This window comes from Ctenopharyngodon idella, chromosome 13 (genome assembly GCF_019924925.1).
Source record: "Ctenopharyngodon idella isolate HZGC_01 chromosome 13, HZGC01, whole genome shotgun sequence".
NCBI classification, from domain to species: Eukaryota; Metazoa; Chordata; class Actinopteri; order Cypriniformes; family Xenocyprididae; genus Ctenopharyngodon; species Ctenopharyngodon idella.
In genome coordinates, this window is record NC_067232.1 from 8,522,501 (window position 1) to 8,535,689 (window position 13,189).

General features: G+C 35.7%; 1 protein-coding gene across 8 annotated transcripts in view; it reads left to right on the forward strand.

Moving 5' to 3' along the window:
- khdrbs2 (KH domain containing, RNA binding, signal transduction associated 2) overlaps nucleotides 1-13,189 on the forward strand; it is a 73,521-nt gene that overhangs the window by 52,986 nt on the left and 7,346 nt on the right. For 3 of the 8 annotated variants that reach the window (XM_051915817.1, XM_051915819.1, XM_051915820.1), the window contains exons 7-10: nucleotides 6,250-6,332; nucleotides 6,444-6,502; nucleotides 8,649-8,735; nucleotides 10,626-10,673. In XM_051915817.1, coding sequence (XP_051771777.1) covers nucleotides 6,250-6,332; nucleotides 6,444-6,502; nucleotides 8,649-8,735; nucleotides 10,626-10,648 — 252 coding nt within the window. In that variant the 3' untranslated portion in view covers nucleotides 10,649-10,673. Of the gene's footprint in view, nucleotides 1-6,249; nucleotides 6,333-6,443; nucleotides 6,503-8,648; nucleotides 10,113-10,625; nucleotides 10,674-13,189 lie in introns of all 8 variants that reach the window. The other 5 variants (XM_051915823.1, XM_051915822.1, XM_051915825.1 and 2 more) reach the window with 5 other exon arrangements.

A 13,189-nucleotide genomic window follows, 5' to 3' on the forward strand; every position in this document is an offset into this window, starting at 1 on the left:
CACAACCAGCTCAGTGTGGATAAATAAATGAAAAGGGTCAATGACTGTGAAAGAAGTCTTTGAGTGTCTCGGATATCACAGTAAACCTCTTAGACACGCAATCACACACCACTTCACATGGCAAGAGCCGATTCAACATGCAGAATAGAATGTTGTGAAAAGGCTTCACTCGCACGGTTCTCACAAGGTTCTCACCACGGCTGTAATTGTTTTTTAACAATGGGCTCGCTTACACCGCTGACTTGACATTTTTGAGGTGAACTAATTATTGAAATGGAATTCTTCATGCAGAACTCCCTCGTTTAATAAAACAGATGTACGACATACACCTCGAGAAGAAGTTTAATAATTTCCTGCTGAAGAGAAGCATTTGAAATGCCTAGAGGCTCTGCATATTATTTCAGGTCTGAGAGCTGCATAAAAAATAGGAAAATGTAGCACTTGTGCTTTTGCTGTGAAAATATCATGAGCTATATGGTTTGCAGTGGCGGTTAAATTGTTTTGTACAGTGCATGCAAATATCCTTATGCTTTCTATGAGCAACAGTATATTTACTGGTCAGTGATTACTGAATTGGAGCTCCTTGTCATGCATAAATAACTCCTATTAAAAATTATTGTAACATGATTCGCAAATGCACAGCAGATTACTCTGTTACACAAATTGCGGCTTCTGAAGGGTAGAAGTAATAGCCTACTTGTCTGTCATCAGCTCACTGAATTAGTTCTTTTATTTGGGTGATTGTAAAAATTTATATAACAAGTAATAAGTGCTCCTATATTTCTACTGTGAGATCTTTGGCAATAAACAGCCCTAGTTTATTACAGAGCTGCCTCCATACATTTCTGCTGCCACCTTCTTAGTACTGGCAAACGATTGTGCTTTCAGGCAAATCCTGTGCTTTCAGGATTCTCTAAATTGTTATTTTAGCACTATAAATATTCATGTAGTTGTTCTTGAGTTGGTGGAAAGTGTCTTAATTCAGTGAGCTGTTATCATAAAATGAATAGACATATCAATTATTTGCATTTCCAGGTGGTAAGTAGTAAGATATTTGAATTATTTTAAATAAATTACAACCTGACTCCTGGCCACAGACAATAATTTCATTATTTGGTATGTTGTTTGCCTAAAGCAAAGAAATCTGTTTCTGTGAAATCTGTTCTCTTGAAATCTTGTGCTCCTGAATATGTGATGATTTCTCCACATATGGAACGACACATGGTAATTGACATATTTGCATGGAAATGTATGGGAAAACTCAGAGAGCAGCTGTTTAAAAAAAAAAAAAACCTATATAATCAGATCGTCAGTCAGATCGTCTATTAAATTTAAAATTGCACATGTTAATATAGTTATTTTACAAAGAATTTACTTGTATTAAAGAATGATTAAATTCCAATGATACTCATGATCCAAATTTATTTAATACACTACCTAATTGTGGTTATTTATCTCCTAAAGGTTGGCCGAGCGGTTGACTAGTGAATGTTTACCTTAATGCTATGAATCCAAACACAAGCCACCCTAGGTGTATATGACTTTCTTCTTTCAGACGAATACAATCTGAGTTATATTAATACATTTTACTGCCTTCCGTATTCAACTTACGAAAAAGTGTAACTGACGTGTAGGCGTAGGACGTAGCATAGCATTTTGAACTGCGAGAGGCATTACAATTTCTTTGTAAGTTAAATACGGAAGGCGGTCTGGCGGAAGCTAGTTATTTTACTTTATAACGTGTTAAATATAAATATTTTTCTTACACAAATGCTTCGCCTGTATTAACCCCCCGGGGCTGTGTAGAGTACGTTTATGATTGATGGATGCACTTTTTTTGAGTTTCAAACAGGTGGTTTCTGTGCACTGCCATTATAAAGTTTAGGAGCATCAGGGTGATTATTAATATAACTCCGATTGTGTTCTTCTGAAAGAAGAAAGTAATATATACCTAGGATGGCTTGAGGGTGAATAAATCATGGGGTTTTCATGGAATTTTGTCTCTATCATGTTGTATGCAAGAGTTATTCAAATGCACCTGAAGGGAAGAATATTACTTTATGTAATTTCTGCCTACCCAAATCCAAAGTCTTTCCATACCCATATACAGTGGTATAAATACAATATCACAGTGTCATTTTACAGAAAACCCTTTGAAATTATTCATGACAATGATAAATATTATAGTATATATTGCTATTTGTAGCTGTTTGTGACTGGTTGAAGCAGTCATCGGAGTTGAAATGTGACGCTTGTCTTTTTGATCATATTTCACTGCGCGATTCTTTGGATGATCATTCGATCTATGATTGTTACACAATGAAACAAACTACATGAGCTTTCTTGTGATATGACTTGACTGTTTTGTGAAAAATATGAAAAAAAAAAATTCATAGAAAATTTTCTTGCAATCATCACACGAAAATTTGTGTCTGGGACCAATGTAACCTCAATTTTACTGCTTTATGTATCATAAAAACATTCTTAGTTATGGTATTCTCTGTAAAGTTTAGATACTAAGCTTTCAAATGATACCAAATATGGGGTGATACCATATAGGGAAGCCTTTAAAATATATGTGTAAACATTGTAATGTGAATTGACGTATTTTCGGACCCGTATAAGGGTCCGTGGAGTTTTAAATAGTAAAACATGCTGCTTAAGATATGCATAGCACTCTATCAAGAGGTAATGTTAACAAACTGGTCAATTAGTAGAAGAGGACAGAACCCTGAACCCAACTTGTCTTTCTGTTTTCATTCTCCTTATTCCTATAAACTGTAGTCAACTGAACATACCTAATTCATCGTTAAACCTATTAGTCACTAAACATCATGATATGAAACGCAGTTTCCCTTTTATATAAAATGGATGTGCAATGAAATCCCATTTTGATTAGGTTATGAAAGAATTATGTGTCCTTTCACCATTTGCAACAATCAGAACGGACCATTAAATAGATATATGGCCTGTTGGATGCCAGTATATTTCAGACTGCAGATTGGCCTAAAGCCCATGTTTGCTCATACTTCAAACTGAAAATATTAGGCCAGAAAAATTGGTTGAGAAATAAAGGGTAGACAAAGAGGCTTCATTCAATAAGCAGACGGAGCCACAGCCAAAAATCATTTTCAACCATTCATTTCCTTTTGCTGCTCTCCAGTGAGGAATCATATTCAGTTGCCGTCCCACACAGAGATCAGTCACTGTCAAGAGGTGTTGGTGGTTGTCAATTGATAATGAAGCTGAGTATTGAAGACCTTTGGCTGTCTGCTCTATTAATTACTCTTGCAGTGCTCTCTACCACTTGATTTATTTCCTGTTAGCTTGCTCAATAGGACCAGAGTTAATTGCTCTTTCAAATGAGTGTTGAAATGTAACGATCAAGCACCATTAACTAGAGCTTGCTCGGATTATGCGCAGTGGCTTGTAAGTGCGTGGTAAAGTTGGAAAGGTCAGGCACAAGGACCTTTTAAACAGCACTTTGTTATTATACTAAATAATATCCTGGTCACACAATGTTTGCATAGTGCATGGCCTCTGCATACTGTAAGATCCAGAATAGTTTTAATATCTGGCAGTCATGTAGAGGTGTTTTTTCATGTGTTCATATTGTAGTATGTCAACTTCTTTTTGGCGTATTATGTAGTTTTAAAGGAATAGTTCATTCACCCTCATATCTTTTTTTTCTGATTTTCTTTCTGGATCAAACTGTTCATTGAACAGATCATAACATGACATGAGGGTGAGTAAATTATGACAGAATTTTCATTTTTGGGTGAACTATTCTGTTCGTTCATTAAATGTCATAGCAGACAAAAAGGACACATCTTCATTTTCATGAGTGTTGAAATGAAAGCTACTCTTTCTGCTCTTGATGAAATGACCTTATTAAACGGGTAGGTCAGCCACTTCCTCTCACTGTACTACTAAAATGTATTTCCTTAGAGAGCTGTTGGTATTAGTGTGATTGACATGTTCTGAAATATGCCATTAAATAGTAAAACATGCTGCCTCTTCTATACTCTGCTGCTTAAGATATGCATAGCACTCTATCAAGAGGCAATGTTAACAAACCGGTCAATTAGTGGGAGAGGAGAGAACCCTGACCCTGTTAGCATGAGGAATAACTAATAGAAGGAAACTTGTGTGTTAGATCTCCTGAACAACATAATCCCTAGCATAGTCCATGACTTTAATTTAGTCTAATCCTTCTTCATACTCATAAAACCAGACTGTTGTGCTGAATTTTAATGTAAAGGGAATAGGCAGGGTCAAAATAGCTTGCCCAGGTTTTTCTGACAGATTAGGCCTAATAAAAAAGGATCTGAACAACAAAATGGTAACACTTATGAGTTTGCATTTATGAATTCTTTGGAGTTTACCTAATAGATAGTTACTTTAATCAATGCAATATAGTGTCATTGCTGTAATATTGTGTATTATTTAGAACGAATGAAACACTGTGTTAACAAATCAGAAACAAGGATCAGAATTATCAGTTGTATCATTTATATTACTAAACAACTCTCTGGAATACTTCATTCTGATGGCATTTTGCTGGTCAAATAGGGACCTCATTGTCCTTATGAAGGGATTTTGTTTGAGGAAAAATGAATTTTCATTTTATGATGCTGTATATCTACTACAGACCAAAAAGTCTTCAGATTTTTGAAGTGTTCAGGTGAATCACACACACACACTAGGGATGTGCGCAACGACTAATTTCATAACCGTTTAAACGAAAATTTTGCAACCGACTAGTCTAACCCCGCCCCCTAATAGCTTATTATAAACAGATTTCCTCAAATGAAAGGTTAAGGTATTGTTGTACGTTACCTCGGCAACCACTTGCGTGTCCGAGTTTGAACGCTCTTCTTGTGTATGAACATTATCTGTACATATGACAGGCGGCAAAAATCGCAAGAAAACCTCGATTTGTGCTGACAACTACATTATTTAACCGTATTTACTTCGTTAGGATGTTGAATAGCAACTGCTCAAATGTCAAGTAAGTTTCATTCATGTTTCTCCTTTAATCCAATAAAACCTTTCATATCGTATTGCCCCTCATAACCGGTAGTATAACAAGCCTAAGCAAGCTTAATTGTCATACTAGTTTGAAATGACATTGAAGAAGACGGAAAAGTTTTGTGTAGGCAAGGCTTTCAAAATAGCCTACTCCCTCACCTTGTTCATCTTCCGATCGGACATTTCTCTGAACCCGCCGCGAGCGCCACAGAGAAAACCAACGCATGCAAAATCTGAGGTAAAATTAAATGATTTTGTTTTCCGCTGCACATATACACTTTTCAAAATAATATATTAATATCAATATGTAACATTAACATGACGGTCATTTAAACGTAGCCTTTGTAAAAATATAAAACAAAACATTAAATGTGCAAAAAAAAAAAAAAAAAAAAAAAGTTAAGTAGTGTTTTCCAAGTCGACTAGCAGCAGCAGTATCGTTTAATGGACTAGTCGGCTAGTCTCGCATATCCCTAACACACACACACACACACACACGCGCGCACGCTTTTTAATGGTCATACAAATGGGCTTCCTTTTTTATGCAAAATATAATGTCTTATTCTTGAAGTATAGTTTCTCTTTGAGGTTCACCTTTGTGTCCTATATATATATATATATATATATATATATATATAGTGTGTCTGAAGCATCTGAAAGGACACAAAGGTTAATGCTAAAAAAAAAAAATTATATATGTATATATATATATATATATATATATATATATATATATAAATTTTTTTCATCAGACCAAAATATAAAGCCAGACATTACAGTCAGACCGTAAAATACGTGCACATTCAGTATGTGCATTGTAAAGATAATAATTCCTCTCAATATCAGTGTTAGCTCTAAAAGTAAGAATACGTGTATGGATGACACCAGTCATGTAGGATCTCTTGAACATCTCAGTATGAATTTTTAATCTGTTTATTGTTTCTTTTGTCTGTAATACTGAATCGACCTAGGCATTATCCACTTGTCTTCAGACATGGCAAATGAGACAATTGTCGCTTACTGATCAATATTTTCTGTTGGACATGATTCAACTGTGCCAGTCCACCACTCTGGGAGTATATTTATTAGAGAAATCCTATTGCAGTGTAATTAAACATTGATTTTTCAACCCTAAACAATTAGAGTACTGCTTTGAGACGGATTCAGTCCTCTTACGTCTCCGTCTGTGATTATTCTTTTGTGTTTCTGTGATTTCAGGGATATGATGATGGTTATGACGGGGAATATGATGACCAGAGTTATGAGGGCTATGATGACAACTACAGCAACCAGTCGAAAAGGTGCACATTTAATTTTGAAAGACATTTTGTCACAACATGAGCTAATTAATGTGTATTATCATTCTAAGAATCTGTCAAAATGTCTCATAACAAATATATTTCCTCTTACAGCGTCTCAGAATATTATGAATATGGACATGGCAATAATGATGAAACCTATAACAATTATGGTAAGGAATTTATCTGATCTACAGTTCTGCTAAAGCAACATGATTTTCATTTCAGACTTTTTTTTTTTTTTCTTTTAGCTCACTAGGAAACTATTAGGATTTTAGGTGAACCATTTTGAACAGTGCACCACAAAGAGAAACATCCTCTTTGCATAACAGTAGTTCGCGTAGCAGGCGGGCTGAAACTCAGTCATGGCACATTGCCCACACCAGTGAGAAACCTCTTTGCCTCATTCATTTTCCATATTGCTGTTAAATGTTTCAGAGCTAAAGGTAAGGAAAAACACCTAGCGGCATTCGCCAGTTGTTAAATCACAGAGGCCCAGGGCACAGCAGCTGCCATTTTACCTTACTAGTCTGCTTTAGGGCTGGGTTTTAAGATGCACTTGAAATCATGGACCAGAGCCAGTAGAGAGCTGGAGGCATTGCTGAGGCCCACCAAGAGAGACAGAATGGCCTTTTAGCCCATACTTTGCCTTTTGAATATGTGCCCTCTCTGGATTATATTTGATGCAGGATTCCCTCTGTTCTTGGCATGGACTGTTGTGCTCCACTGATGCCAGTTTCCCGTTGTATACGTGACTGCTCATCCATTTTGCATTGTGTCAATTTGTGCAGTGGAGTGTCTGTGTTAAAAGGAATGATTTGATATTTTGCCACCTTTTGACTTGAAACCAAGAATTTTTTGTGTCTTACAAAAGGTTTTGCTTGTTAGGCAGTTAGGATCATATGGATTTCCGCCTCAGAGTAAAAAAAAAAAGGTAACTTGTGACTTTATTTCACAATAGCGACTTTGTCTTGCATTTGTGACTTCATATTGCACAATGTGTGAAGTCTCACAGTTGCATCTTCATTTCTCCCAGTTGCGACTTTGTTTCTCAGTTGCAACCTTTCATTATATCTCACAGTATATTTTATAATTTGCAATATGATGTCTCATGATGTCTTTATCACAATTGTAAATATTTCTAGCAATGTGACATTAAAGTGCGATTTTGACTTTATATCTCAAAATGTGACTTTATTTGTCACATTGTGACTTTATATCTCAGAATGTGACTTCATTTAAGACTATTTCTTGCAATGTGATTTCATTTTCTCGCAATGTGACTATATCTCACAAGTTAACTGTGACTTTATATCTAAAAATGTGACTATATTTTGCAATGTGATTTTATGTATTGCAATTATGACTGTTTTTTACAATTTGACTTTCTTGTAATTGTGACTTTATATCTCACAATGTGATTTTATTTAAAAATTAACTTTATCTCACAATTACATGTTGTATTTATTTATTTATTTATTTATTTATTTTACTCAGAGGCAGAAACAGACTTCCATAGGATCATTGTAAGCTGCCAAGATCAGAGATAGTTTTTCACAGTGAGGAGGATGTAAGGGGAAAACATATTAAGTGTAATGTGAGTAAGGGAGGGCTGTTTGTGTGGTAGTGATCATTACACAGAATACTGGAATGTAAGGGCTTTTGTCATGATGTATAATGGTTTTTCCTCCTTTCTCGGTGAAATGGTAGTTAGCAACAATGAAGGTTAAGGTTCTTTGCCCTGAAGGCCTGCTGATTGTTTCCTCAATGGCTCAGCGATCACACTCAGAGAACCTAATGGAGCATCGGCTCCCAACACATACTGTATTTAAATGACAGCAGGGTCATACTGTGAGCTCAGCCAGGAGTTCATGCCTCATCTGCTCTGCCTTTGGTAACTGATAATTAGGGCAAAGTGACATTGTATATTTCTGAAATCTATGATAATGGACCGAGGCGAACATGCCTAAGATAAGATGTGGGAATGGAGCTCTAAACTAATTATTGAAATGTATGTGTAAGATGATCAGCTGGTGCTCAGTTTATCATTTTGTAATGCTTAGATAAAAAAAGCATTAAAAATTGCTAATGTCACATGGAATTACATGGCCTTGGGATATCCATCACTTGATGAATCGTCATAGCATTGCATTTCAGCCATTTACAGAGGTTTCTCTACTTTGTAACATCTACATATCACTTGTGTTAAATTCAGTTTTTCTGCCAGATACTTTAAATGAAGATTGTTTTACCTGATTATTTATTAGTTATACATTTTTTTTTTTTTTTTTTTTAACTTTTTAATCATCTTACTTTCAGCAGAAGAGGACTGGATATCATCCCGGCCCAACCTCAAAGCTCCAGCATCAAGACTTAATCGAGGGGGCTACAGAGATCACCCCTATGGTAGATATTAAAGGTGCTCCAGATCACGTGACCTCCATACAACGCAAACCGTATTTACTAAATAATCTAAAAAGGGATTTTTAAGTGATAGGTCAACCATGTTTTTAATCTCATCCTAACCTTAAAGGGAAAAAGCTACACAGTCCCTTCTTTTCCTATCTGAAACTGTTGACTTCTTTGTAAGATACCATATGAACATTAGTTCTAGCCAGAATTTGGCAGTGTACTTTTGTCATTGAATGCTCCTTCCTTTAGTTTTCCATTGTTTGTCCCCCAAATGTAAAGCATGGAATTAACTACACATTGTGCTTCCCTGGTTTTGGGAATCTTTGCGTTAAGGAAAAAAATGTATCGCCACAGTGAAAAGACTCATTTTGTACATAACATCTTTCTTAATACTTCTTGATTTGATGATGGTAAATACTGAGTTTGTATATTTAATTTTGATATCAGTATTGGGTTTGAAAGCAATTGGCTATGTACGTAGCCACATCCAAGTGCTTTGCTTTGTGTGTAGCTTGTATTTGTACATAAAAATGTAATAAAAAGGATGTAAAGCGCCTTGTGCAAGCTTCACTAAATAGGTGATTATAATTGTTAAACTTGTGTTGCTATAATTTGTTAATAAGGATGAGATCATTTTTGTAAAATTAGATTAGGTACGTACTTGTCTCTAGTACTAAATGCCTGTTTGACCTGAGGAAATGGCTAATATGTTTTTTTATATATATATTTAACAGAAAAGCCACAAAAAGGAACCGTAGAGACGTTGTCAAGTCATTTTGTGTAATAATAGATAAGCTACATTAATAGAATTAAACTTTGTTAAATAATTTTTAACTTTAGCTCTAAATTGTTCATTGACTCTTGATTAGTCATTTAAATGTTTAACATGTTAATGGAAATCAACTGTTTAGATCAATAAATTGAATCTTTTTTAACACACTCTTTAAGCTTCAGCTTATTAAACAATAAGTCGGACTGACTTGTCTGCACTAACGTGACTCTGAGAATGATATGGAGATTCAGGAGGTAAGAACGTCCCCATATTCCAATAAGATGTTCTAAGTGCCTTCAGCCTTTGGTGTTAACCACTGTAGCCAATGTGAATATGGCTGATATTCACACTCATATTTCATCACTCACAGGAGTGAATGGGATCCAGTTAAATTGCTTTATCTCTGCTACCTACAGTATATTTTCTTCTGCTATTTATGTTAATGAACATCAGAAGGCTGCATTTGTGTTGTAATACCAATGCTTTTAAATATCAGCACTATTGAAGGCCCCATAGAGACCTGAACTCTTTTTTGTGACTATTAGAACTGAATGCTGACGCGTATTAAGACTTCGAAAGGATGACTAAACGTTAAGCAGGTAACCCTAATAATAACTCTAATGTTGCGAATGCCAGTCATAAATTAAGTTATTTATACTTCAAAAAGTAAACCTGCCCTCACTAACCCCAAATAAATGCTTCGGCCCTCTAAATCCGCTAATAAAGTTAACTAGTGACATCAAAAATGACTTCCTAACACATAAGAAAGAAAGAAAAACAATTAACAATCCATCTTTTAAAACAAGCTAAAACTGATCTTTAATACCTGACCAGCTAAACTAAGCTTTTTAACCAGAAACGCTGAAAAAGATGGTTGCTCTCAAATCATATTCTGCTCTGACAGCTTTTGTCCAGCCCCACAAATTGGTTTACTTTTTTGATAGTAACATATGTTTTGTCAAACTGTTTTCAATCCATCTGTTAATCGTGCATGCGAGTGTACATTTGTTTTGACTTGTAGTCTCACTCATTGTCTCTTCTTCATTTTGTGTATTGTACTAATATCGCCTCAAAATCTGTATCTTAAATATGTATGTATATCCTTCTAACAGGTACCAGTCTATCTGTGAGCTGAGATGCAGTGGATTGAATCAGACTGGGTAAGCTGCAAAATTGTCTCTTCATGACAACAAGTGCATTCAAATATAGTTTAGTTGTATATATTGCTTTTTCCTGCACTTGTTAAATCAAGTCAACTCAGATTACATATGGTCCCTCTCTATATAGTGTTAATGTAACACTGAAGCAGAGTTAAAGTTAATTAGATAATTAAGTGATTGATTGATTAATTGATGATTGAGCATTAGTGATGAACACCTGCTGTTAACAAGCAGAATCACTGAAGAGAAACACAAGAACTACAACTGACTTCCAGCCACAGACTTAGATGAAATCAACTGAAGATAAAAGACATTAAATCTCTCAAGATCTGATTACACAACTCCACAAACAACATATTATCTCATTAACTTTAACTCTGCTTCAGTGTTATTTTAACTCTATGTAGAGAGGGACCATATGTTCTCTGAACAGAGTTGATTTAACTCTGGGGACTTTTCTGTGTGGGGTTTATTACAGATTCTTACCTGCTTTGATACATAGTTTTATTATTGTGGAAGTCCATCCATTTTCCCAACTTCCCAGGCCGTATAGGCAGGGAAACACCCTGGGCAGATGGATTATGGAAGTCATTTGTCATAAATCTGTCATAATTTAACGGAAACACCAAGTACCTATATGTACCACAGAACGTTCTTTTAGCAAGAGAAAACAATAAAGCAAACAATTTTATTTCAGAGTGAGGAGCATGTATTAATGTTTTGTTGTGACAGTACAATTAATAAGCCATTTAGCAATTAACACAAACATCCCTTTAGGTTCGCTTGAAGACAGAATCCCTCTCAGTATGAAATAGACTTGTGAAACTATGCACAGATTAATTGCACACACCATTAAAATATTAAGTAGCGACAGTATGACCTCAAGTGAAATGTGGCCTTCAGGAACAATGCTTTGAACATTTGGGTAATTAACCATTTTTGTATTAATTATGATGCAGGCGATCCCCACATGTGGAGCATAACAGCAACAAGAGACTAAAACAGTGTTCATTTGGTGTTTTTTCTGCTAGAGCAATTATGTGCAAATAAAAAAAAATCAATTAATGCAACCTTTTCGTTATCAATTTAAGCTTTTTCAAAGATTCAAAGCTTGTAACTTCATATATTAGTTCGTCTATTAATTTTGACCATCGTCACATTATTTTGGTTCTCTTGATGGATGGAAGTCTTTTGTAGAGGTCAGCCATGTTTTATAGTCTAATTAAGGACAAGACAGGGACATGCTCAAACAGATGCGTTTTTCACACCGAGAACCATTTGTAAGGCAACAAAGGATGATTAAATCACATCGCCTATCAGATGGCTTATTTTACAATGGAAAGGTAATAGGAATGGAAACAATGGTGAAGATGTTTTAGTTGCATTAACGCTGCTGTGGTTTTTGATCGTTAATGGTCTGCTTGAAATAAAATCTTCAGCTGCTATATTTAATTTATTGTGTAAAATAGCATGTAATTAAATAGAATGAAAAATAGATCATTCATTATTTAAATAATATTTATGGTATTATTGTGATTTGTGGACAGATATGACTGAATGGCTTTAGGCTTGCTAATTAAAATGGGCAGTGTCTTCTAATCAGTGGCACACAGGTGGCGATTTTGCAGTAGTACCTGCGGCATGAACATGTCAGCAGTGGATTTTGAAGCTTGGATATATAGCTCATTTGTCCTGAAACACTGTTTCACAGTGAAAGAGAGTGCAGGAGGTCTGATATTTCAACAGCAAACATGAAGGTGCTTAATATGAAAAAAAAAGGGTTTATGTCTAATATGTGCTGTGAATTAATGAGACTGAGGGCCCTATCATACACCCAGCGCAATGCGGCGCCAGGCGCGACACAAGTGTTTTTTGCTAGTTTCAGAGCGACGCAGTTATCATTTTCACGTCCTGCGCCATGTTGTTTAAATATCAAATGCATTTGCACCCATCTGTTTGCCCATGGGCATGCTGGTCTGAAAACGAGGTGTGTTCAGGTGCATTGTTGGCGCATTACTATTTTGAGGCAACTGAAATAGACTGCGCCATTGATCAACTGAAACCTGGTCTAAAGTCCAATATTCGCAATATTTGTTTTGTTATTTAAAGAGCGTGTTAGTAATAAGCCCCTATGCACGTACACCCTGCTTATTGCACACACAGGGACGCGCAGCAGGACACAAACATGCCAAATATTAAAAATAAAAGGATTACAATGTAAAAGATTATTATTGTGCGCATAAAGATAAAAATGCTTTGGTGGAATCCGGCTTTTCCTGTAGATAGTCTGCTCGCAGATCCGTTTCCTCGCTAGAGAAGCGTTCAGTTTTTCCACTTGCAAATTCCTCCATGGCGCGAGCGCAACTGGCTTTTAAAGGGAATAGGAGATGAGACTCTGATTGGTTTATTGCACATTATGCCCAAAACACACCCATTACTCATTAAGAGAATAGAGACAACCCTTTTAGACCATGCGCCGGGCACGCCAACCATTTTTCCAATCCTTAAACTAGCAA